Source organism: Lepidochelys kempii, chromosome 3, assembly GCF_965140265.1.
Source record: "Lepidochelys kempii isolate rLepKem1 chromosome 3, rLepKem1.hap2, whole genome shotgun sequence".
NCBI classification, from domain to species: Eukaryota; Metazoa; Chordata; order Testudines; family Cheloniidae; genus Lepidochelys; species Lepidochelys kempii.
In genome coordinates this window covers 166894573-166921908 of record NC_133258.1, presented here as the reverse complement: position 1 = coordinate 166921908, position 27336 = coordinate 166894573, and the positions used below count along the sequence as shown (strand labels likewise).

Below are 27336 nucleotides of genomic sequence, written 5' to 3'. Positions count from 1 at the left end.
AGGGCCTTGAAAAAATAGCACTCCTAAAGCCATGGATCTTACTAACAAAGTAGAATACTGATTGAGAGCTAAGAACCTCTATTGCTTAATATGTTCTTTTGAATCCAAACATGTTATGCATTATGTTAAGATATTTTTGAAAGATCAGTTTTCATATAATAAATATTAGATTCAATTATGTTACCATCCAGAAATATAGTGCAGGTTTGTATAAAAATCATCCCACTGTATTAATATACATCACTATTAATGCCTGTGTTTCAAAGTTTATTTTAATTATTATACTTATACTTTTTTTTTTTTTAAGTATTAAAACAGTCTTACCTGTATATCCTGCCCACCAGCCCCAGGAAGCCACCATAGCTAAAAGCCATTTAAATAACACTCCTTCGATATACCAAAACCGCTTACTATCCAACAGTCGAAGAGGCTGCAGTATAATTAAATACAAGATGTAGGATGGAATAGCAACCAGGTTATTGGCAACCATGAAGCTGAACCTCAGGAGTCCTTTCAGAAGTGTATAGCCCACCCTCTGGGCCTGTTCTAAAGTCACAGCCATTCTCTTCACACCAGAGTATGTGGGCTCTTCCTACAGTAAAAGGAGAACAAGGTACAGCCATTACTTACAGAATAAAAAAGAAAAGAAAAAAACAAAAACACCTCTCTACAGAGCCAAAATGCTAGTGAGATAGATATTGTCCCCTTAACAAAGCTGCCTACTTCAGCCCCAATCCATTTTCATAAGCATCTGCAGCCCTTATTTACCTCTACGATACCTCAAAATTAGTCAGACTGGAGGATGAAAATAAAGTACACTGAACATTTCCACGTCCCACAGAAACAAAGAAAGAAGTCAAAAATACCATACACCATCAAGGTGATACTCGCCTGCACTAAAAAGCTGTGATTTGAGAAGTTTCTGGGAGTCACACAAAAAATCTGCAGCTATGAACTAAGGTAAGTGGCATATCAATAGACTTGGAAGGATTACGTTTTATCAGTAGACATTGGTTTCACTGTACACACACAAACCAAGGAACAAATATTTCCATTGATAACTGAAGTTTACAGATAGGCAAAGTAAGAAAAATGCTGCAAGAACTTTTATTAGAGATTGATTTAAACATATTTACTTTCTGCTTTAATATGTTATGTCGGTAATTTGTATTTTAATGGTTATAAAGCTTTAACTTTCTGAATCTCAATATCTATCATCAGTAAATAATTACTGTCTGACCACAGTTACCATAAATTTTCCACACCTGTAAAAATTTAAATGGATAAAAAATAGAAAAGATACTTAAAAACAAACAGCTATATGACAAAAATATATATATAAAAATAATAATTCTGCCAAGCCTACATATCAAACTGGACATTAGGCAAGTCATCATATAAATTACATAAGCATACCCTGGAGAACACATTCCCTGGGCAGCAAGTGATCACTGAAAACCAAACAACAGAACTAGGGAGGGATGGGGTAGTAGTCCCTTCCCTTTCAAACTCAGTGACTTGCCATGGCTCACACCAAAAGGGGTAGGAACGCTCAGAAATTTTCCTCCTCCCGCTCGGAAAAAGGGGGAGAAAATACATTGTTTGCAACAGGGTTTTACCGGGACAACGGGAAGGGGAAATAATGACACACACTCCTCGTTTCAGAAGAGCAGCCGTGTTAGTCTGTATTCGCAAAAAGAAAAGGAGGACTTGTGGCACCTTAGAGACTAACCAATTTATTTGAGCATAAGCTTTCGTGAGCTACAGCTCACTTCATCGGTCTCTCCAAAGTCAAGAGCTAGCACCAAGGAGGCAAGGTCTCCCTCACCCTTCACGCGGCGAAGCCTGGCTGAGGAGGAGCGGGGCGAGCTCCCGCAGCTAGACCCGCCGAGCGGGAGCCAGGCGGCGAGCGAGGAGTAGGGGAGGACAACAGGGCAGCCAAGGGGGGACGTGAGGAGGGGGAAGCGGGGGCTAGGGCCGTTCGCCGGGTGACTGACCCCGGCCGGCGGGACTCACCTCCTGCGGCGCAGGGGAACTGAGGAGGCCGCGGCGGGAGGCGGCGGCGGCGCGTGTCGCGGTTGGCGGCGGCGGGAGGCGACTCGGCGGGCTCAGGGACCCGGAGGTGGCTGGCCGGGCCCTGAGTAACGGGCCGGGAGCGCTTCGCTCCCGCCGCTCTACTCCCCTTGCAGCGGCCTACGGAGAGAGGGGCGGGGTCACGGTCCGCGCCTGCAGGCAGCAGGGACCAGCCGGGCCCCGTCCCGCTTTTCGGCTACAGCTGCCGCGGGGCTCGGGCCTATCGCGCCCTCCCGGCGCCGCCCCCGCCCGGCGCCCCTCCTCCCCGCGCCCGGCAGCAGCCCTCCGTGCCCGGGAGAGCCGGCCTGACAGCCGCGGGCGGCGGAGCGCGTCTGGCCGGGGCGGCATCCTGCACCGTCCCCAGGGTCAGCCGGGCACCCCCCGCCCCCCCCATGCAGGGGGCTCTCTTAAGAGCAGCAATCGGGTGTCCTTGCTCGGCCCCCCCCCCACCGCATCCCCATCCCCCGAGAAGGGGAGCTCCGGGGAGCGATGGGGGAGGCTGGGGGGACCCTGCCCCCCATTCCCGAGAAGGAGATTTTGGGGGAGCGATGGGGGGTCCCTGGAGGTATCCCTGCCCCCGGCCCCATCCCCGAGAAGGGGATCCCGGGGGACCAAGGAGGAGGACCGTGCCCCCTATCCCCGAGAAGGGGATCCCGGGGGAGGAGCGACGGGGGGGGACCGTGCCCCCCCCCCAGCTCTAGGTGCTTCTCTCGGGGAGCAGCAGGGGTCCGGGCCCCTTCCCGCACACCCATCGGGCTGGGTCTCCCTTCCCAGGCAGAGGCCGTGCCGGGGCTCCCTACCTCCGCCTCGCTGGCTCTGTCCCCGGGGTAGGCGCTCGGGGGCCCGAGGGATTCATGCCGCCGGCGGCTCGCGCTGCCTAACCACCCCCGCAGCCGGGCTGGGTCTCCGCCGTGACGGCTCGCCCCTCGCGCTCGCTCCCGAGGAAGCGGCGGCTGCAAGAGGCAGGAGCGGGGCTCACACTGCACCAAGCGCGGCTCCCTCCGGCCGACAGCTCCCTCTAATGAGCACAGGCTGGTTGTGCCCCCGGCGGGCAGGCCAGCACCAGGCGGCTCCTCCCCTTCCCCACGCCCAGCCCTTTGGCATCCTTTTCCCCATTGCCACCGGTGCTCGGGTCACCTGGCGCTCGCACGCCCATTGCTAAGGGCAAGAGCAGCCCTGGCGCAGCACCCAGCAGGAGGCGCTCCAGTTTCCCCAAATACTCTCCCCTTGGCCCAGGAGAGCCAGCCCCAGGCTATGCCGTAGAGCAACCGGAGGCAGAGCTCAGGTCGAGTGGAGATTTGCATATGACAATGGCATTACACGCTGTTTACATAAGAAATTAACAATTTATTTGAGCATCAGCTTTTGTGAGCTATAGCTCACTGGATGGAGTGAGCTGTAGCTCAGGAAAGCTTATGCTCAAATAAATTTGTTAGTCTCTAAGGTGCCACAAGTCCTTTTCTTTTTGCGGATACAGACTAACACGGCTGCTACTCTGAAACTGTACATAACAAACACATCTCCACTTCTATCCAGCACTTGCTCTGAGGACATAGGAATGATCTGAAAAACTACAGATCTTTAAGTAGTTCACATTATAAACATTTTTAAATGGCCCCATTCTGAGACTTTTGTGTTTGGTTGGAGCATATTCTTTTTTGCCCCAGATCTCACTACCAAAGAAATGGCAGGTTTAAGAAATAAATGTTGATTCACTTCTAGAATGTAACAAAATCAAAGCTGTACATTCCTTTAAAGTTTAGGGTTAGGTTTTATTAATAAATCATGACCATATCTATCTGTGGTGCAGTGATAGGAGTATTTTAATTGACAATTATTATTTTAGAAATATGTATTCAAGTAGACATTCCACAGTCTCAGGCCTCTGCTTTGCAAACACAGGAACTGTTATCTGGGTCAGAAGGGGGAAAATCCATCTAATCTAATCCAGTATCTTGTCTCAGAGCAGCCCATACTAGATGCTTCAGTAGAAGGTGTAAGAAGCTTGTCATAGGCAGATGTGGGATAAACTGCCACCCATGATAGGCTTCATCCTGAACTTTAATTGTTAGAGATTGGCTTAAAGTCAGAGGCATTAGGTTTACTATCCCTTACAAGAATTATCAATAATAATTTTGGATAATCTTGAGATCCATGTAAATGTCTGATTTTTGATTTTTTTTTTTTTATAATCATGCTAAGTTCTTGGCATCAGTGACTCTTAGGCACCATTAGTGTCACAGTTCAAATTCCATGTTCTTTTTATCAGTTTTTAATTTCCTATCTTTTAGTAAATAGCTCTTTGTTTAAGTAACAAAGGGAGAATAGTAATTCCTAATCTATCTTCTCTATACCATTCATAATTTTGTGTACTTTTATGTCCCCTCTTATTCATCTCCTTTCTAAAGTAAAAATCCCTATTGTATGGAAAAACTTCAATGTAGAGCAACATTTTACACAAATCAATGCCGAAATTAAAACACTATATCCCAACAGATCAGCTTCGCAATCTGATTTATATCAAAAAGAAAGAATGCCCTCTTGGCCCAGCAGCCTTTTTTTTTTGTAAAAAATAAACAGGAATTGAAATCAGTGGTGATGGTGTCATAAGAAATACTTCTTATAAGAAATACTTTGTCAGAAAAAGTGTTTTTCAGAGGGCAAGAAATTAGTGAAGGAGAGTGTAAATTTCTGCTGCGCATTGTGGTGACCTAAAAACCCAGAAAGTAGTTGATGGGATTGCACTTTCACATAACACAGTAATGAGAAGACATCCTATGACGTGTTAGCACAGATTAAACTTTTTAACGGTTGCACAGAAATTTTTTTCACTTGCAGCTTATGACAGTGGTAATGCTACTAATACTGCATAGTTAAGTGTTTTTGTTGTGTGTGAATGAAAATTTTGATATAATTGAGGAACTGTTGGTCTCTGCCCACTTTGCTCTACAACCAGCATCTCAGACTTGTTTGAAGAACCAAGAACATGTATTACAAGAGCATGCAGTGTTGTCGTAGCAGTGCTGGTTCCAGTATATTAGAGAGACAAGGTAAGTGAAGTCATCTCTCTTACGGGACCAACTTCTGTTGGAGAGGGAGACAAGCTTTTGATCTTACACAGGGCTCTTCTTCATAATAAGAGTTAGTGAAAATATTAAGCTTGATTGGTCCAAATTAGACAGTATTTGTACAGATAAGGCACCTGCGAGGACTGTCCAGAAGAATGGTTGTGATGTTTTGCTAGAAAAGTTTCTGGGTTCTTTATCAGACTGATTGTCCAACACTTTAGGAAGTGATGTGGTTGAGCATTTTACTGAATGAGCTAATCTCAAGGACCCACTCTTACTGCTCATTTCCTAGACTTCCTGTAGCTCTGAGACCAATCAGCACCTCCAGAATCCACGCATATCCACATAATTTTACTCCAGAACAAAGGGTTAAATCCGGCACATAAATGAAATGTGCCTGTAACTTCTGTATACTTCAGAGTGAACTACATGGATCTGAGTGTATAATTTGGCCTGAAACTTTTATTTAAAAATAGTGTGCCTAGACAGAGCCCTTAAAATTGTAAAGGAAATGTTCCAAATGTGAACCAAATGTAAACTCATACACAGTTGTCTTTCTGTGACAATAAACAAAGAGCCTAAAATAAAAATATTAAACCTCTCCCATTCATATCAATAAACATTCATGGAGCATGTTGGCAATCCTCATGATTGTATTGAGACTTGCAATATTAGATGTTTTTCTTAAACTCCAGCTCCTGGAGGCAAGTGATCACAAAATAATCTCTGCTTTCTTTTTTTAAAAAGTTTCTAGCTCTCATGGTTAAGGTGAAAAGCCTGAGAACATGAGCAGAGTACTCCCTGAAGGCTCAGAAACTAGATGGCAAAAAAGAACTTCCACGTTTTGTTTTTTTTTCTTAATCTCATGATTTGTTAATGTTTGGGGCTAGCTATACTGATGAGGAGACCGTCACTACTATTTTACCAAAAATCATCTGCTACTGTCCTTATCCATTATTAGATGCAGACACTATTGGTCAAGGAGTTCTAGGGTAGTTGGTTGGTGTAAAAGATTGCTGGGGTGGAGAATTATATGTTGGAATTCACAGCTCTCCCACCCTTCTCCCCAAAGAAAAAAAATTAAGTCACCCCTACTCCTGCTTACAAAGAGAGGGGAAAAGACATCTCCTTCCCAATCTCCAATGGCTTTGGGGGTATCAGGTGTCAAAAACTTCTGTGACATCTTCTACATAAAAGTATGATATTCTCACAACAAAAATATAGCATGTAGAAAATATGGAGAAAGTATAAATTTAATATAAAAATAGGGAATACAAGGATTGTCGTGTTCATATTTAACTCATTAAAAACTTACATGTTTGAATTTACTTGAAGCTGCTGTCCAAAAGTGTAGAAGAAGAACATACAGAATTTATGTCCATCTTGCTGCAGAGTACAAAAGACCTTGACTATTTAAAATAATTGACACTAAGAAGTAAACCATATAAGCCCATTCCTTCACCCACTGAAAGAAAAGGGAAAGACTTCAATGGGAGCCACATCCTGGACCTATGTGGTTACTCTTGGATATTATTCAATCTACCAATCTATTGCAGAGATAAGCAGTAAACAATTTATCAAATTCGGTCCTGAGCCACAGTGCACTTGTAGCAGCCGTGTTAGTCTGTATTCCCAAAAAGAAAAGGAGTATTCATGGCACCTTAGAGACTAACAAATTTATTTGAGCATAAGCTTTCATGGGCTACAGCTCACTTCATCGGATGCTTATGCTCAAATAAATTTGTTAGTCTCTAAGGTGCCACAAGTACTTCTGTTCTTTTAGTGCACTTGTAAAATCCCCAGGCAGTAACTATGACAGATTCCAAATACTTCACCAGAGGCTGGATCTGATTACTCCAGCTGACCACAGGATGACAGTTGGTCTCTCAGTTTTCAACAAAACTGTAAAGGATTTTATAGAACACAAAATTCCTTGAATTGTACCCAGAAGCACATAGGCAGCTAGTATAGCCATTGAAGAACTGATAACCCCATAAATTACCATCCAACAGTAGATCGCTGCGTTATGTACTCGGAGTAGCTTCTGAGTAGCCTGCAAGCATAGACCGAAGTAGAGGGGATTCCAAACATGCAAGTAATCTACAAATCACAATTGCTATGGTGGAGTCCTGCTGCAAGAGTAAAGGCTACAAATGCCTACCCAGATATAAAGAGGAGGAGGGGTGTTTTTGGAATTCCAGAAGTGGTTAGGAGGTTTAAAAGCACTCCCAAATTGTGTCTGTCTAGGGCAAAGGCTGGACAAAACCCTCTCACAAAGGGCTACAGAAACTACACAATACCTTAAAGATTATCCACCTGTACTAATGATGTCATCTTGTCGAGACTGAGCTTCAGTCAAGTCTTCCAATTCCATTTCAGTTAGACACAAAGAAAGCACAAATACTGGGCCTGATGAAAATGAGACACAAAGGTACATATTATCCATGTACTGATGGCACTGCAGCCCAAATTGCCTTGCATACAGTGAACCAGGAGGGCAAGAAAACAGACTAGGAAATCTCACAGAGATTACTCAGGGCAGACAAGTGATTGCACAAAACCACCCCTGGCACCTCTCAGAAAGGAAAGAGCTAGAGCTCTAAAGAGCTTGGTGTTGACTAATTGGGAGGCTTTGAGGGAGGCACTAAAGGGGACAGCATGAAAGATTGCAGAGTTGGGAGTGTACAAGACTGTCACAGGGAACAATCAGGACAGAGGTGTGAGTGGAGTGTACAAAGCTGTAGGGCAGGGTAACTCAATAGGCAGACCTGGGGCCAAATCTGAACCGCCAGACACTTTTGAACGGACTGCAAAAATCTTTTTATTTATTATTTGTATTTTCTCTGGAGTCTGGACCTTGACTACACCTTGACTAAGAAATTTGGACCTTGACAAAAATAATTGTTTACCCCTGCTGTAGGGCGTGTAGGAGGAGAAGGGTCAGACACATAGGCAGGGGCAGTGGAGCTGGAGAGAGCTCTGTAAATTAAGAGAATAGCTAAAACAATGTGGAAGAGGAAAGGAAGCCAGTCTAAAGAAACAAAGAGGGAAGCATGGGCAGAAGGACAGGAAAGGAAGAGGATCTGAACTACTACATTTTGTAGGGACTGCAGCAAGGACAGATGTGAAAGGAAGGGGCAAAGGAGGAAGAAGTTGTAGATCCCATTCTTCTTTACCAGTTAATCAGCTATTCTCAGACTTAGTCCCTTATTCTTAGCAACAGGGTATGTCTACATTGTATCTTTATATTTGTGGATAATCCAAGAACCATACCCAGATGTACAGACACTCTTGCCCCAACCTATGTACTATATAATTTTTTTAATATTACCTTTAATAACATTTTTAAAGACCTGAGGCATGGCCATGGCTGGGCCAAGCCAGTTGACTCAAGTTTGCAGGGCTCAGGCTGCAGGGCTAAAAATTGTGGTGTAGACATTTGGACTCAGGCCTTGTCTACACTGGCAAGTTTCTGCGCAGTAAAGCAGCTTTCTGCACTGTAACTCCTGAGGTGTACACACTGCCAAGCCACGTACTGCGCAGAAACTGCACAGTTGCAGCACTGTAAAGAAACCACCCCAAGAGGCATACAGCTTTCTGCACTGGGGCTACAGCACCATGGTGCCAGTGTAGACACCCTGGTCCATTTCAGCGCTGCAATTGGCTTCCGGGCGGTGTCCCACAATGCCTGTTCTTGCCTTTCTGGTCATCCGTTTGAACTTTACTGCCCTGCCCTCAAGTGACCAACCATCATCTCCCCCCCTGAAACTCCTTTGGAATTTTGAAAGTCCCCTTCCTGTTTGCTCGGTGATGTGTGCAGTTATCTTAGCACATCTTTCCAGGTGGCCATGCCTGCTTCATACACCAGGCGATCCCCCACTTGGAGCAATGCCGAGCTGCTGGACCTCATCAGCATTTGGGGAGAGGAGGCTGACCAGTCCCAGCTGTGCTCCAGCCATAGGAATTATGATACCTATGGTCAGATTTCATGGTGCATGACAGAAAGGGGCCATGACCAGGACACATTGCAGTGCAGGGTCAAAGTGATGGAGCTGCAGAACACAAGGCACGGGAGGCAAACCACCACTCCAGTGCTGCGCCCACAAGCTGCCAGTTCTACAAAGAGCTGGACACTATACTTGGTGGTGACCCCAGCTCCACTGCAAAGGCCACTGTGGATACTTCAGTGGTTCATGTGCCAGTCGAGAGTGGACAGAGCCAGGAGGAGGAAATCTTGGACGAGGATGTGGAGGGGGAGGGGGACCCAGAGGCAGAGGATGACTCGGAGGTCAGAGATGCATGCAGCCAGGATCTTTTCTACTCCGGAGGAGGCTAGCCAGTCACAGCTGTTGGATCTTGGCGAAGCACAAACAGGAGAGGAGGCCCCTGGTAAGTTGATTTGATTCTGGGAATTGCTGAAGAGAGTTACTGGGGGCAGGAGAGTTGCAGAAAGCAGGCTTGTGTCTGTATGATGCACATACCACCACATGCCTAGTTTGAGCGGCAGAACAGGCTGTTGATAGACTCCCTCTGCCTCAGATCTCCACGAAACTCTCGTGGAGATACTGGGCAATCCACTGCTGCAGGTTCTTTGGCAGAGCTGCTTTGTTTCTTGCCCCATTAACGGTAACTTTCCCGCGTCACTCTGCCATTACTGGAGGGGAGAGGGGGAATAACCGTTGTTGCACACAGGCGAGCCTCATAAGGGCCAAGGAAGAAGCTGCAGTCTTGGAGAAGACCCTCCCTTGATTCCCTGCTCACCCTCAGCAAAGAGATATCTTCCATAATGAACATAGCCTGTGGAAAAAGTGGGGACAGGAGTGATTATCAGGCCCCCCCTGCTGGCTGTCCCCAAGAGCCACATGCCCAGTGTACAGTAGGGTCCAGAAACACGGATTTACCCTGCCCCTGCAGCTACTCATCGTTTTGTGACTCATGTGTGCTTGCCTGGGGTCAGTCACTTAGTGACAGGTATGGGAATAGCAGCTGTGTTTTAAATCACTGAATCAATGTTCTGTGTGTTGCAAACAATACTGCTTCTGTAAAATGTTGTGTTTTGGCTTCACAGAGATGACCTTGGGAGTCCAGCTTCCCTCTTTGTTATTGCCAGCTGAACAGCTGCGCAGAATTAGAAAGTGGCCACGAAGAACTAAGGAGGACTTTCTGCGTGAGGTTATGATGCACTCCGCGGCCTAAAACAGGAATTTAAGGAGTGGCGGGACAGCGAGAAGAGGGACCGAAAGGAGAATGCGGCACTCCAGAATGAAGCCACGGAGCAGCTCTTAAACATTATGGCGCGCCAACTGGACACACTCCAGGTGATACTAATGCTGCAAACCAAGCAGCTCCGCACTCACCCACCCCTGCAGTCGCTATCACAAAAAACTCTTTCCCATGCGCCCCTCAGACACCACCACCACACTTTTATCAAACTCCTGGCTCCAGTCTGTACCCACATTATTCCACTCCTCCCCCTCACAGTCCAGCACTGCGGACTCCCAGTACTCACTGCACTCAACACCCATCCCTCTGCAGTTTAGCCCTGTTGAAGTACAGTACCAGCTGCATTGTACTCTAAAGGAGAAGGTTGGATAGGATCGCTGGACATACACAAATCTTTAACTGTCCAAGGACCCCACCTCCTCCTGGTACGTTCCCTTCCCCCATCCCCTCAGTGGTGATGTGTTTTTTTGTTTGTCTCTCTCCTCCAGTTGTTGTTTTTTAATACAAGAATTGTGTTGGTTTGAAAGCAATCTTTATTCTATTAATTGAAAGCAAACAGAGCCCTGCAAAGCAACAGACAATTATCTTAAACCCTCATATTGCCTCATCTGCACCAATCACAATCACCTCCTATCATTACGAGCACTGCACTCCCGAGCACAGCAACAAATATTAGTGGCTTTCTGTTTCAAATTGCTGCCTCAAGGCATACCTGATCCTTATGGCCCCATGCTGCACACCTCTAATAGCCCTGGTCTCTGGCTGTTCAAATTCAGCCTCCAGGCACTGAGCCTCAGCGGTCCATCCCGAGTGAAGCTTTCACCCTTCCCTTCACAAATATTATGGAGTGTACAACATGCAGCTACAAGTAGAGGAATATTGTCATCAGCCAGGTCCAGTTTCCCATATAGGCAGCACCAGCGGGCCTTTAAGTATCCAAAAGCACACTCAACAGTCATTCTGCACTTGCTCAGCCTGTTGTTGAACTGCTCCTTGCTGCTGTCAAGTTGCCCCACATATGGCTTCATAAGCCACGGCATTAAAGGGCAGGCGAGGTCTCCCAGGATCACAATGGGCATTTCAACTTCCCTAACTGTGACCTTCTGGTTCAGAAAGAAAGTCCCTGCTTGCAGCTTCCTGAACAGGCCAGTGTTCCAAAAGATGCGTGTGTCATGCACCTTTCCAAACCAGCCTGCGTTAATGCCTCTGAAACGCCCACAGTGATCCACAAGCACCTGGAGAACCATAGAGAAATACCCCTTCCGATTAATGTACACAGTGGCTAGGTTGTCTGGTGCCAGAATTGGAATATGCATGCCATCTATCACCCCTCCACAGTTAGGGAAGCCCATTTGTGCAAAGCCATCCACAACGTCATGCACGTTGCCCAGAGTCACGGTCTTTTGGAGCAGAATGCGATTAATGGCCCTGCACACTTCCGTCAACGGTCCAACAGTCAATTTTCCCACTCCAAACTGGTTAGTGACCGATTGGTAGTCGTCTGGAGTAGCCAGCTTCCATAGTACAATCACCAAACACGTCTCCAACTGCAGGGCAGCTCTCATTCTCGTGTCCTTGTGCCACAGGGCTGGGGCAAGCTCATTACAGAATCCCATGAATGTGGCTTTCCTCATGCGAAAGTTCTGTAGCCACTGCTCATCATCCCAGACGTGCATGACGATGTGATCCCACCACTCACTGCTTGTTTCCTGAGCCCAAAAGCAGCATTCCACTGTGGTCAGCATCTCTGTGCATGTCACAAGCAATCTCGTGTCGTACCTAGTACGCATGGTGAGATCAATGTCGCACTCCTCTTTCCTTTGTAGTTTAAGAAATAACTCCACCGTCACTACTGACATGTTACTCAGAGTGAGCAGCACACTGGTCAACAGTTCGGGATCCATTCCTGCAGACCAAAGAGGCAGAGTGCGCAGTACACAAACCGTTGAAAGATGGCGCCAAATGAGGACGGAAGCACAGGGATTGCTGGGATGCGAAGCAATGCATCATGGGGCATTGGGACAGGACCCAGGATGCCCGTGACCCTCTCTGCCTTCCCACAACTCTTAGCGGCAGAAGAGGATGAGATGCTCTGTGGAATAGCTGCCTAGAGTGCACCACTCCGAATACCGCTGCAAATGCCACAAGTGTGAACAAGCTATTGCTCAGGTAGCTGACAGTGTGAACACAACAGTGGTTTCCCTTCAGCGCTCTCTGAGCAGCGCTGTAACTCCTGGTGCTGTAACTGTGCCAGTGTAGACATACCCTCATGCTAGAGCCAGGGCTCTGGGGCCCTCCCGCACTTATAGAGTCCCAGAGCTCAGGCTCCCCGACTGACCCCGGCCAGCCACAGGTGTTTAATTGTTGTGTAAACATACCCTGTATGTTATAAAACAGGTTCCTTGTTTTATCCTCTTTGTATGTAGAGAGCACTAAGTGCAGTTCTCATTCCTTTAATTTGCTACAATAATACTTCTTGAAGAACTAAGCCTTTTCTAATATTTACATATTGGCCTCATACTGCTTAAAGTAACCAGAAGGGCTAACTCTGTGTCCCCTGATTGCTTTCTGAACCTCCAGTGATAGTTTTGTTGCCAATCTCGAAATGGAAATCAGTTTTGCCTAAGAAAGAATAAAGGGAATGGGCTGGCCCATGAAAGCATATGGGTGCGTGTTAAACTCCATTGATCTTGAGACTGGCAAAGTCTTACTGCAGCTCTTGACATGCTTATGTTTTGTCTCCTCTCCATCCCTTAAATAGGGGCACGCGCTCACGTGAAGAATCCCTTCAAAGTATTTTCTAATGTACCATGGAGGCCTGTTCTTTGCATATTATTATTTTCTCTCTCCCTCTTTTTCTCGAGAAGGAAAATACTTCAACTTCTGTCCAAATAGACAGGGTCTTGGACACAGAGGACCTGATTCTCAGTCAAATCAAGCTCACTTAACAAAACTCTGGTAGTGTAAAGTCACCATAAAGCAGGAGTAAAGTATAGTTATACCCACTGTAAGGCCTTTTTACAATGCCATATCAGTGTAAAGAGGATGTAGCATAAATGAGAATTTGGCCCAATCATCATAACACCATACAGGTTTGGGGATAGGATTTCAGGAACCTGCACTGAGGGTGTACAGCCTTTGTATACAATGAAGTCCAATTCCATGGGATGAGATGCACATCTCTGGGCAGTGGCTCTTCAGAGTAAAAGACAGCGTCACTGCTACACTGATCCATCTGCCATTGCACCCCTTGAAACAGGGTTGCAAGGATGACAGCCACTCCAGCCCTGTGGCTCATCCTAATCCTTCATTTAACCTGACAGTTTTTGATTCATACATTTACTTTTGCTTTCCATTTTTTCTGGTTGAATGCCCAAAATTCCTGCCATGGTGGCAGTTACAAAATCTATTGTTTTGCTGGGCATCTTTGCCACTTTCATATTTGCTTTTCTCGGCCTCATTGCCCAAGCATAGCTGTATGCTCAGTTTCCCACTTTTCACTTCCTTTTCCATACCTGAGCTGAGCAGGTAGGAAATGGTATAATCATGTCAAACTCCATTCACAATCCAAGAACAGCTGCATAAGTGTCAGCACCAACTGCAAAGCACTTCAGTTGTCAATTAGGATCCTTCTTTTACAAAGCACTTTGAGATCCATGTATGGAAACCTCTAGATAAGAGCTAAGTATTAGTATTATTAAATCGGATTGTCTGAATATGCTTGTACAGCTAGTTAAGTGTGTGATGCTTGGTTCAAGGAACTTACAAGCTCCCCTGATAAAAACTGTAATGTTTACAAGCTCTAGCAAGCTAAGTAGCACCATTGCAAGGAGTCTACAAGCTTCACAAGACCAATAGCTTCAGGTTTTGTTTAGCTTTCCCCACCTACCTTAAACAAAACAAAAACTCTAAGAAATATAGTTCATTGCATTATGCCCATGTAATATCATAGTTGCACAGTAAGATAAGAACATAAGAACAACCACACTGGGTCAGACCAATGGTCCATCTAGCCCAGTATCCGGTCTTCCGATAGTGGCCAATGCCAGGTGCTTCAGTGGGAATGAGCAGAACAGGTAATTATCAAGTGAATCATCCCATGTCCTCCACTCCCATTTTCTGGCAGACAGTGGCTAGGGACACTAAGAACACAGTGTTGCATCCCTGTCCAGCGTGGATAATACCCATTGATGGACCTATCCTCCATTAACATATCTAGTTCTTTTTTGAACCCTGTTAGAGTCTTGGCCTTCACAACATCCTCTGGCAAAGAGTTCCACAGGTTGACTGTGCATTGTGCGCAGAAATACTTCCTTTTGTTTGTTTTAAACCTGCTGCCTATTAATTTCATTGGGTGACCCCTAATTCTTGTGTTGAGAAGGCGTAAATAACACTTCCTTATTCACTTTTTCCACACCAGTCTAGATTTTATAGGCCTCTACCATATCCCCCGTTAGTCACCTCTTTTCCAAGCTGAAAAATCAGTCCTTTAAATTTCTCTTCAGATGGAAGCTGTTCGATACCCCTAATCATTTTTGTTGCCCTTCGCTGTACCTTTTCCAATTCCAATATATCTTTTTTGAGATGGGGCTACCAGATCTGCACACGGTATGCAAAAGGTGGGCATACCATGGATTTATAGAGAAGCATGATTATATTTTCTGTCTTGTTATCTATTCCCTTTCCCTTCCTACTAGTTCCTTATGTTCTGTTCACTTTTTTGGCTGCCGCTGCACACGGAGCAGATGTTTTCAGAGAACTATCCGCAATGACTCCATTATCTCTTTCTGGAGTGGTAACATCTAATTTAGATGCCATCATTTTGCATGGACAGTTGAGAATATGTTTCCCAGTGCTAGATCTGTACAAGTTCAGGCTTGAACAGTATTGTAAGAACAATGTTGCATGCTCTACCTGGGAGTTCCTGCAGCCCAGCACAAGGGATTTGCTCCTGTTACACGGAGAATCTGTTCAAGGATCTACCATATTGACTGGTATAAACCGTCATTTCCTGTGTTCAAAATTTTTAAAGTCAATACATAGAAAATTTAAATTGTCAGGTAACAACTAGTGAGTTTGGGGGAAAATGAGTTTAAATGGAGTCAAATATAATATTTCACTTCTAAATGTTGAAATATAACACACATTGCACATCCAGTAGTCAATATGTTTCCTAACAGTTAAGTGTCAGGCACAAGACTGCAGTGCTGCAGTGTCTAAACCAGTGTTTAAAAATCATTGCATGGAACCAGAGATAGAAATGCTGGTTCTAGGCAGTGGTCCCAGGAACTTCAGGCATGTATTCTTAAAATAAAGAGAGTCAGAGAGATACATAGACATGCAATGCCCTCACTGCACTTGATCGTCCAGGCCTGCTACAACATCAAGTTGTCAGATTCTCATATTGTTGTGATGTCTGTGGAAATATCCCATAAAAGGATGTGTCATGATTTAAAAAGCCAAGAAATCAGAAATCAAAAGTTATGTTTAAGTAGTAAGGTCTTGATTTAACGGGTTTTTAAAAAGTAAATTGAAAATGAGAGTGAAAGCTACCACTCCATCCTTCATTCTGAAAGCGTTAACGCATACTTGCATTTCAGTACTCTCATGTGTCTAAACAGACAGAGTAGTTGTCATGCAGGAGCAGAAAAGTGAGCCTGATCCTTTTCACTATGTGCAGATTTTAGCAGGTCCATTCAAGAAGCAGGAACAGATGACCTCTCCCCCGCCACGCTCTCCTCTGGATTACTTGGGATTCTTGTTGCCAAATCTGCAACTCTAAATCTGCATACCCCATTCGTTACCTAAAGACCTCCATACAAGTAACCTCTCCCTGTTAAGTCCATGTACGATACCTCTGTCACTGGAGTCTAGTGTCTTGGGCTCAGGTTGCCAATTCTCTGTTTTATCGTAAGTCACGTGATAGCTGCAGTTTTTCTAAACTCTCCAGCTCCTTGAAACGTGATTGTGAGAATCTGAGCTTTCACTGAAACAGATGTTCCTCTCTGTCATAGTTGCAGAGAAAAAGCTTTAAAATGTAACCCAAGTGCAATAAGGAGGATCAGGCCCACAGTTTTTAAGGTGCTTGGAGATCCTTTCATCTCCAAGGTCTTCTACTTCTATAAATGTCTAAATAACACTAGTCGGCTAATAGTTCTGCTTATCATTGTAAAGCTACGAATCTGTTTGCACATACGTAGCAACACAAGTTAAGTTTTTACTTCTTGTTGTCTTGGCTACTTGTGCTCTGCTAGGATCCAGAATTTAGGAGACAGTTGCTTTTGAAGCAGTAAGAAAAACAAATTACTGTACCTTGCTGTTTAATGTCCAACAATTGCTGCCGGAAGTCATTTCATGTTGATCTGTTCAGTCTTCATACAATAGAGACATGATTTTCTGATGGTTTTGAGTTCCATCCCTTAAAAATTCATACTAATTCTGAAGAGGGGAAGTAGTGAGACAAGTTAAGGCTGCAGGATATTGGGTTTTTCCCTTTTTTAAAATAACCTCAGATCTCCACAACAGACTCTGTCATAAATATAAAGGGAAGGGTAACAACCTTTATGTATGCAGTAATATAAAATCCCTCTTGGCCAAATATACAGAATCACTTACCTGTAAAGGGTTAATCAGTTCAATTAGCCTAGTTGGTACCTGACCAGAAGGACCAATGGGGAAAGAAGATACTTTCAAATCTGGGTGGGGGGGGAGGAGTTTTTTTGTGCTCTCTTTATGTGTGCCCTCTCAGACAGAGAGAGGGACCAGGGCAGGAAAAAACATCTAAAAAGATCCTGAAATGATACATATAAAATTACAGAAATTGCAAGTAATAGCAAGAAAATGCATTAGATTATCTTTTGTTTTAGCATGTGAATTTTCCCTATGCTAAGAGGTAATTTTATTCCTGTTTTGTAACTGGGAAGCATAGTCAGAGGGGAATCCTCTGGGTTTTAAATCTTTTTATTTATCCTGTAAAGTTATCTTCCATCCTGATTTTGGAGGCATGATTCTTTTTTTTTTTTTTTTTTTTTAAATAAAATTCTTCTTCTAAGAACCTGATTGATTTTCAGTTCTAAAAACCAGGGATTTGATCTGTGCTCACTTTGTTAACCTATCGGTTGGTATATTATTCTCAAGCCCCCCCCCCCCAGGAAAGGGGGTGAAAGCGCTTGGGGGGATATTTTGGGGGGAATAGGGCTCCAAGTGGCCCCTCCCTGAATGTTTGTTTAAATCACTTGGTGGTGGCAGCAGCAACACCGTCCAAGGACAAGGAAAGGAATTTGTGCCTTGGGGAAGTTTTTAACCTAAACTGGTGAAATATAAGCTTAGGGGGTCTTTCATGCAGGTCCCCACATCTGTACCCCAGAGTTCAAAGTGGGGAGAGAACTCTGACAGACTCAGTAGGCAGTTATCAACAGTGGAAATCTCCTCTGAAGAAATCATAACCACACTATTAAAGAGACGCTGTCAGCTTAAATTTGCACCCAATTTTAGGTTTTACCTAAAACAGGTCTCATTGGAATTATTCAAATCTATGGAAGAATCCAGTTTAGTTTGAACGGTTTGTAGTATTTCATTCCTAAATTTTAATCAGTCTAAATGGATTTATATAACTGGTTTGTAACACACTGTATGGAGTCTGTAGTTTTGCTTTAGAGAATTCATGCATAACATGGAAGAAATCCAGCCTCTGGTTCCAGAAACAAATCAAATGTGAATTCTTTTATGTTACCTTAAAGCATAATAATTACAATTCCGGCTGGCTAAGGTAGAGTAAAAGCTGTAGAAGCAAATTAGCCTGCATAACCGGCTCACATACTACTGTTCAATAAAGAGATTCCTTTCTCTTCAGATTTATTTTACTTGGAAAATTCTACCAAAGAGCAGACTCACTCGTGCTGGGGGGATATGGGCTCTGGGCTGGGGGTGCAGGTTCCAGGTGGGGACAGATATGAGGGGTTCAGAGTGCAGGAGGGGGTGTGGGCTCCAGCTGTGGGTGTGGGCTCTGGGGTGGGCCTGGGGTGCAGGAGGGGGCTTAGGGCTGTGGCAGGGAGTTGGGGTGGTTGCAGAATGCGGGTTCCAGGAGGGAATTTGGGTGCAGGAGGAGACTCTAGACTGTGGCAGGAGATTGGGGGTGCAGGGTCCCAACAGTGCTTACCACAGCTCCCGGGAAGGGGCACTCAGGTCTCTGCAGTCCTAGACACATGGGCGGCCAGGGCTGCCCATGCACCTAGGGGCCGATGGGACCCAGCAGCCGCTTCCAGGAGCCACGTGGAGCCAGAGCAGGCAGGGAGCTTGCCTTAGCCCTGGGCCCCCACGTGCCACTGACCAGACTTTTAATGGCCTGGTTGGCAATGCCAACCAGTAGGGTTGCCAACTTTCTAACAGCACAAAACCGAACACCCTAGCTCCATCCCCTGCCCTGCCCCTTCTCTGAGGCCCCAACCCCTGCACCATCCCTTCTCCGAGGCCGCACCCCCTGCTCACTCCATTCCCCCTCCCTCTATGGCTCATTCTACCCCACCCTCACTCACTTCGCAGGGTCTTGAGGTGCAGTAGGGGGTGAGGGCTCCAGCTGGGAGTGCAGGCTCTGGGGTGGGGTGGGGGGTGAAGGGTTCAGGAAGGGTTTCTAGGCTGGGGCAGGGGTGCAGGAGGGGGTGAGGGCTCCAGCTGGGAGTGCAAGCTCTGGGGTTGTGAATGAGGGGCTCAGAGTGCGGGACGGGGCTCTAGGCTGCAGCAGGGGGTTGGGGTGGGGGAAGGGGTGAGGGCTCCAGCTGGGGGTGCAGGCTCTGGAGTGGGGTCAGGATGAGGAGTTTGGGGTATAGGAGGGGGCTCCAGGCTGGAGTTAAGTGGTGTGGAGTGCGGGGGGGAGGGGAGGGCTCAGACTCCGGCCACATGGTGCTTACCCCTCAGGCAGCTCTGGTTGGAGGCACTGCAGGGCTAAGGCAGGTTCCCTGCCTGCACTGGCTCCATGTGGCGCCCCAGAAGCAGCCGACGTGTCCGGCTCCTAGGCATACAGAGCCAGGGAGGCTGCTTCTGCTCAGAGTGTCCAACTGCAAACACTATCCTTGTGTGAGACACCTAAGCCAGATCAGCTGTTTAGGTAGCCCGTGCAACCCCCATTTACTTTTTATTTGCCTGTTTCTGTATTATGGGAGGGGGGCCAAAATGTTCTGCTTAGGGCCCCCAATGGGCTAGCACTGGCTCCAAGTCCTGACTTGCAGTCTGCTGACACAAATGCTGGAGCCCTTCCCCAGTGCTGTGATGTACTCCAGCTGGCTGCAAGGAGACACTCAGTCAGAGTGGGGATCCCTGTGCATGGCCTGAGGGGAATCTAGTACCAGCCTCCAGTGCAGGAAGGCTCAGGCTGGTAAATCCCCAGCTGGGGGGGCACAAACACTTCCCCCCGCATGCCCGGTGCTGCGCCTGGGCAGTGTTACTGCGGCCTGCGGTGCTGGGTCTCCCCAGGATCCTTGCTACTGGGGTGGACCGGCTGCAGGGGGTGCTCTGCAGTGCTGGCCACCTCCCTCTGAGTTCCTCTTGGCTGCAGCGCCCGCCCTTCATTCTCCAGTGCCGGAAGTAGCGGCCTGGCTGGGGGTAGAAGCCAGAGGCAGCAGTTGAACTGGAGGGTGAGTTTCTGCACAGGGGCCACCGGGCCCAAGCCGCCTAGCAGCCAGAGCTGCTGGCCGCTTGCAGAGCCAGCACAGACAGGGAACCTGCCTTAGCGCCACAGCGCCGCCAACTGGACTTTTATCTGCCCAGTCGGTGGTGCTGACAAGAGCTGCCAGGGTCCCTTTTCCATCGGGTGTTCCAGTCAAAAACCGGACACCTGGCAACCTTAGTTATAATTAGTAGCTGAAAGCTTGTGCTGTCACAGGGATGTAATTCGTAAAGTCATGTATGTAACAAAGCCAAAAATAGCTGAGCGGTGTTGATTGAACCTGGTGATATTCTGAACAAAAAGAGCTCTCAGCCATGCTTGTGACTGCTTCTATTGCTTCACACTGACTCAAGACATTCTAGGCTTCACAGTGAGAGACAGAGTGACAGTCTTAAGAAGTCTATATAGACTAGAGGTGGACCCAAAGCAAAATTCCTGTGTAGATCAAAACTCCCCTGAATCCTCCAGGAATTTGTATGGATTCAGATCTGAACTTTGTGGCTAGCTGTGTCTAGCAGTGGGACAAATCATACCCTCAGGTTTGAATACCCCATTGGATGCCAAGAAAATTTGTCTCCAGGTGAGAACTTTGCAACTCACATGCATTTCTAGTTAGAACTTAAGCAGTTTGTTAACTTGATTTACCTTTTGCAAGATTGTTGGGAAAGCAGAACACACGCCATATTTGAACATCACTTGCCAGTTGGCCAGGACTAATGGAATGCATGGCTAATAGCATCACTCACCCCTCTCCTCTTCATCTGCTTCATGAAGATTTGAGAATTTTAACTTACAGGCCTTTGTAACAATCCCGTCTGTGGCACCAAGATACACAGATGTCTCATATAGAAAGATATCCAATTCTCCAAAAGCTCCTCTGGCAATTGAGCTGATCTATCAGTCATATGGTCTCCTGTTTTCACTACATATTCTGTAACTGATATAAAGATTTGATAAGTTACCTGTTACAGGAACAACTTTGCTAGTACAAGTTAATGTAACCAAGAAGAGGAGAAAGGCTAAAAAATGATGGCCCTCCATTTAGAGGAGTAAAATTTAAAACATTTTGCCTTGGCCAACTCAGTAGACATTTCAGCCTTGTTAAACACATGCAAGTTAAATGATGTTTCTTTGTTCTAGGCTACCATTTACAGAGAAATGTTCACGGTAAAACTCTTACTAGTAAGCACTGAATTATTTTGATGTTTTACAGGTTTTAATTTCTCATTGAAACTACCAATCACAAGCTTTACTATAGACTATTATTAGAGGTGGATAAAGAATGCACCACAATGCAACCAGATAGTCAGTTATGGATGCATTAAAATGGTTATGACATTGCAGTGTGTGTTTATGCTGTACAGCATTTCCCAAAACAATAGGTAGAATAATGAGATTATAACAAAAGGCCAGCTTCTCATCTCAGTTACATCAGTATTAGCCTGTCCCTGAGATCAGAATCTGAACTGTTACTTTTTACAAAGTGCATCAGTATAACTTGCCATTTCTAATTTACTGAACCTTTACATGCTATTTTTATATCAAATTGCATAACCAAATAATTGCTAGCTTGTTTAGTTTAGTCATCTCTTCACAGGCAACTGCAAGTTACAATATGACAGTCTCGCTATATACAAGATGCTTCATTTTGCAAGGCTTTCATGAAGCCTATAATACTCATTTGCATAAAGTACGGTATGAGTGAGGTGTTGTTGTGAGGTTTCCCTACACCTATGGAATTCCTCTAAATTTACTACTTATTGATTATTGTGCTCTTTTGCAATTAGTCATTTGTAAAACAAATTCATTGTGGCTAGTGAGAGGTAAGGGACTGACTGTAGAGGAGACTGGAGTCCCCTATTTATCCATAGAACAAGCAGAGTGGAGGCAGTAGCTCTGGGAGATTCTCTTTGGGGTGGGGGATGTTGCTAAACAGTTTACATTGGGTTTGCCTGATTTTGGTGGGCCTGTCCCTCATACTGCAAATTTGTTTGCTACTGAGTGTATGAATTAATCTCTCTGTGCCTCAGTCTTCCCAATGGTAAAATTACCCACTTCACAGGTGGGCTGCGGTCTTCATTAAAAAAAATCACATGGTTTGAGCTCCTCCAATGGAAGATACTAGGATACTGCCAAGCATTAATTTTCTCCCAACCAGTTCACCCATTCCAGGTTCATTTAAAGTCAATATTTAGCCAGTTAGTCTAACTTATTTTTGACAAGCTCGTATCAACATCAAATCATAGTTTTATAGCAATTTGCAAACATAACACTAAATATTTATTTCTGTTATTAAGAAATGTGCTCTCCACACTTCACCCCCTAAATAATGGTTAGTTAAAAAGTGAGCAGCTCTCACCAATACTCTAGTCTCTTTCCCCTTCTTAGAATAATATACATAAATAATAAAAATCCTATATTTAGATAATTGCTGGAAAAACAACTTTAAAGGAATCGAGAGAAATTAAGCTGTCACTCTGCCAGCAACCAGATCCACATTTGAAAGAGGAGGATATTTGCACCTGTGCGGAACTTAAATAACATCAGCAGAACTCTGTGCAAGGTGCAAAGGTCTACTAATGCTGATCTGATTGAAGGATTGGGACCAGAGGCCTGATCCAAAGTCCACGGAAGTCAACAGAAGGACTCCCATTGACTTCAGTGGGGTTTGGTAGGCCCACATCAGATGTTTAGCACACAATACATTTTTAAATGGTTACCAAAACAAAGGTAGTTAATAATCAACACATGCCTATACCCTGAGTTAGTTATAAAGTTCTGTAGAACAAGTTGCAGCTTGCTCATGCATTAAATAAAGAATGTAGCCTGAAAAGCAGCAGTAGTAATTTGCATGTTTCAGCCTCATCTATGCCCTGTGCAATCCCTCTGTCATCACTTTATGGGTGAAAGACTAGTTTTTGTTTCTCTGCTAATTTTGACACTGGTAAGGTTTGTATTAAAGCAGCCATTGCTAACAGGTATTTCTGGAAAGAGTTGGGTTAGATCTTTGCCACTGGCATTGGTTAATCTGTAATCTCTTTCAGTTACACAGGACTAGACAGACCTTGATAGTAGAGGAAGTTTGCTTCCTTTTGGAGTAAAAGGTCTAGAAATGGGATGGGATCCATAAAAATCTGACTACAAATATGAGCTGCATCTTTACATACATATCATGCCAACTTGCCATGACCAAAACATGCTTACAGTATGCAACCAGCAACAGATGAGGCTAGAAAAGTCAGCTGAAGAGATTTGAGAGAGAGAGAGAGAGAGAGAGAGAGAGTTGTGAAAGGTTCAGAGTATCCACTCTTCCTCCTATGAGCAGCCTTATCTGACTACAGAAACCAGGGCAACGTAAGTTGTTTTGCCAGTACAGCATACATCGCACTTTGGCTTGCCTTGACTCCTCCCACATCTCAGTTCACACTTACCTCTTCTGAGTTTGCAGACCTATCTGTGTTGAAAGTTGGAATGGCAGGCTCCCCAGGGGGATGGGCACACACAGGATTTTGAGGAAGGTTGTGTTGCAATCTGCCTCACTTTGTAAAATGCAAGCCATGAGAGCACATATCCTTAAGTGACAGCTTTTCGGAGTCTTAGCAAAACTTGTAGTTGCAATTGCACATTGTCATGTGGATAGAGCATAGAGATTATATATCAAAACACCAAAAGGGTTTTTAAGATGGTTCAAACTGTCCTTGCTTCTTTTAATTCTGGAATGTCTGAACTCACTGCACACAGTATGCTGTAGGATAAGGAAAATGCAAACTGGTCATGAGCGACACTGCCATGTCTATTTATGAATGAACATGTATGTGATAGTCCAGCAATTTAAAAGGAAAAATCTGAAATTATGTTTATACTATTTCTTATAGTAAAGCATTTACAAACAGAACTTTATAATTCCTAGGAGTTTTATTTCTTCAGGGTTATGTCACAGAATATGCCAAAAAACACAACATTTGCAATAAATGTAAATTACAGGACGCCTCCTATTTTCATGCTTGACAGTCATATGAACAGACACAAAACTTTTGGACAGGGTATGTGCATTAAAGACGTGCTAGAAATGGTCATACCTCAAATATCACAGTTATGTGTCATTGACATGACTGATGTATTAAAACTTCATAAGAGACTTATCAAAGCTCTGTTACTATTGTTAACAGTGGCTAAAAAAAGAATCCTGATGGCCTGGATGAATCTAGCAAGACCACAAGGGACACGATGGCTCAATCTGATCAGAGTAAATCTCATAACACAGAAAGTCTTAGCAAGAGCACGAACAAAAATCAGGCCATTTTGAAATGAAATGAGGAAACAAAAACAAAATAAATGATTGCAAAATAAACAGACTTACTTGACAATACACAGCAGTAGTGCCACCTTGACTTTCTCCTCACCGATAAAATAGGCATATTCTTGTCTTTTTTTTTTTTTTTTTAAATAGAAAGCTTGGCAAACAAGACTTTCTGTTCATGGAAGCGAAAGAGAATAGGAAAGGTTTTTAAACCAAATCTTTCCATCTATTCATACTCCGAATTCTCAAGTGTAACCCTTCTGCCAGTCAGAGTTGGCAGCAACAAGGGCTGGGTTCAGTATCTAGGGGTTCCTTTTCAATAACACAATGCAAAACCGACTCAAGCCCCCACCCAGTGACCTTGGACAATTACATACCACCACCTCTGGGCGCCTCTAAGAGGCGATACTTCCTTTCTCACAAGCACAGAGTCTGAGTGTAGCAAAAGCCTTTTAATAAAGGAGGGAAACAATGCGGCATTATGTTGGGGAAACACCACAAACAGGATTCATAAAACCAACAATGAGCAACAGAAGACCCACCCCCAAGTAGATTGGGCCATGTCCTTTTCCCTTTGGTTCTTGAGTCCAGCAACCCAAAAAAGTCACCCCACCCACAGTTTCTGCCCTTGGTCAGTGCAGCCCCAGAGTTCAGAAGTCCATCTGCAGAGTTTACCTCCCAGCCTGGGTGGAAGTGGGGGAGGTTTGGGTGGCACCTCACAGGCTCTGCTGCTCAGGTCAACAGCCAATTGCCATGCTTCTCCCTGGGGTTCTGCTACAGTCTTCACCATCAGCCACCCCTCTCCACTAGCCATTCTGGCTAGCCGCTCACCAATATGTTTTCATCACCCCAACACAGCTCTCAGTGATTTCAGCTCTACAGCATATAACAAGACTCCGAATGGAGTCAAAATTAGCTCTGTCATTCTACAGTGGCGAGAAGAGTCAAAGCAGGGTCAATACCTACACAACCAAGTACAAATACCTGTCCCCAACCTCTCTCAATTCATTGGAGTTTGGAACCCATGTCCCTTGCCTAGCGAGTGCCGTGTACTTGAGGGTGAGTCCCTCAGTCATAAAATGCCAAGAACAGTTCTACTGTCCTTGATTCACATAACCAGGATAACACCACTTTATTACTCCTGCCCCAATAACAAAGAGACTGGGGATCCCACAGCAGCCAAAGTGACCATTTGGGCAAGCAGTTCCATTGTGCTAGGCAGGGTGGGTGTGCCCATGCAAATGAGATCAACCCCTGAAGTCCTCTTCCACAGCTCACCATCAGATGTCAGGGGAGAGCTCATTCTGACTCTGCTTACACAAGATTTTGGCTAATAGTAGTAAAAGATGTTAAATCAGAGTGACACAAAATTCAGGCTAATGATGACTACAGAAAACACCATACAAAATGAATTGCCTAGACTTAAGGGATAGTGGTGCATATTAATGCTTTAATCCAGTTGCTGGTGATAAAACATGCTCTGGACTGTCCAAGAATCTTTTCAGGAAAGGTACGGAGTAAAATTAACAATATCACTGTACTACACTTGCCTAGCACACTAAAACTATGGGCATGATCCTGATCTTATTAAAAAAAAATCAATGGGAGTTTTGCCATTGTCTTCAGTGGGGCTAATATTCTACCCCATGTGATGTTTTTGAATTGCAGGAGCTGTCAAAATAGAAATGTTGCCCAAGTTAATATTTTATACCATGGTTCTGAGTTTATCACACATACACTGGGAAATTGTTCCAATAGTTAATTGCCCACACAGTTAAAAATTTACACTTTTGAATCCTGCTAAGACCTTGGCTTCTAATATTCGGGCAAACACATGCATACCAATAGCAACGTCTCTTGGAAAATATTTTCTGCTCTGTGTAGGCAAATGATCAGTACAAGGCAGAGATCACTGAAACCCAATATCCTTGATATTTTTAGAAGGGTTTGGCACCACTGGAATTTAGTGATGATTAAAATACCTGAGTGGCCTAAGAATCAGATTTGGAAATAACTAGGCTCCCTGAATTCACAGCTGACTCAGCTTTTCTTCCTTCAAGGACAGATAATTGGCATACACACTGATTTTTAGGTGTAGATATTTTGGATGAAATCTTAAAAGCAGAGGTCCCAATTCTGGGCTGCATCCCAGAGCCAGAAACTCTCCCCTCATTAGGCAATCCCCCCAACGAAAGGGGGATTCCCGAGAGACAAAGAGATAGCAAAACACCATTGCCAGTGTAGGGCTGTGACCAGGGGCAGAACAACAACATCGGTGAATGGCTAGAGTGCAGGCAACTCTCTTGGGCACTGCAGCAGCCAGGGTGTAAATGAGAGCAGTCCCTGATACCAGCCAGGTTTAAAATGCAATTAGTTGACAATACTGAATACAATTTGACCCAGTCTACACTGAGTGGTTGGTTATGGTCAGTGTCATGTCAGCTAACTCAACTCTTCGCAATCACATTCAAACAATATACAGTGTTCTACTGAAAACAAGCCCACAAAGATTAAGTACCCCAAGGCAACACAGATGAGTTAGTAGCACAGCAGGGATCAGAACACAGTTGATGCTAGCACAATGGTCGGTCTACCAGGGGTTCTCAAACATTTTCATATTGTGTGGACAACTTAATAGAGAGCCTGTCTCAGAGACCATGTCACCTCCCATTCACAAAAGAGCCCTGTGGCGACTTCAGCAATTGTTTATACTGAACAATAGTAATACTAGGAAATTAATAGTCATTTAGCTGTCTTTAATGCAATAAATATTTGTCCTTTTACAAAGAAAGGAATCACACTTTTGTTCTTCATTTCAACTCCTCTTCTCATCAGTTCTCTTGCTCTCTCTCCCTCTCCTCCCCTTATTCTTTTGCTGTCTGGTCCCTTTTTCCTCCTCTACCCTTGGACATACTACTTGATTCCCTCTTCCCCTGGGGATACTGCCCCTGGACAGCAGCCTCATTCTCTTCCCTCAAGGTCATGCCTCTCCTCTTGTAAAGCAGTAACCC

General features: G+C 44.9%; 2 protein-coding genes across 10 annotated transcripts in view; both read right to left on the bottom strand.

The window, feature by feature from the left end:
- The window catches only part of LPGAT1 (lysophosphatidylglycerol acyltransferase 1), a 133979-nt gene extending 130867 nt beyond the window's left edge, over positions 1-3112 (bottom strand). For 7 of the 9 annotated variants that reach the window (XR_012158243.1, XR_012158244.1, XR_012158242.1 and 4 more), the window contains exon 1: positions 325-592. Coding sequence is in view for 5 of the 9 variants with exons in the window: in XM_073338976.1 (XP_073195077.1) it covers positions 325-562 (238 nt within the window). In the remaining 4 variants the exon portion in view is untranslated. Of the gene's footprint in view, positions 1-324; positions 593-2016; positions 2194-2873 lie in introns of those variants that run through there. The other 2 variants (XM_073338978.1, XM_073338977.1) reach the window with 2 other exon arrangements.
- A 4334-nt stretch (positions 3113-7446) lies between these two features.
- The window catches only part of INTS7 (integrator complex subunit 7), a 69024-nt gene continuing 49134 nt past the window's right edge, over positions 7447-27336 (bottom strand). Inside the window, exons 21-23 of the transcript XR_012158241.1 lie at positions 20820-20962; positions 16677-16802; positions 7447-7550 (exon numbers count right to left, since the gene is read on the bottom strand). The gene's annotated coding sequence lies outside the window, so the exon portion shown is untranslated. The remainder of the gene's footprint in view (positions 7551-16676; positions 16803-20819; positions 20963-27336) is intronic.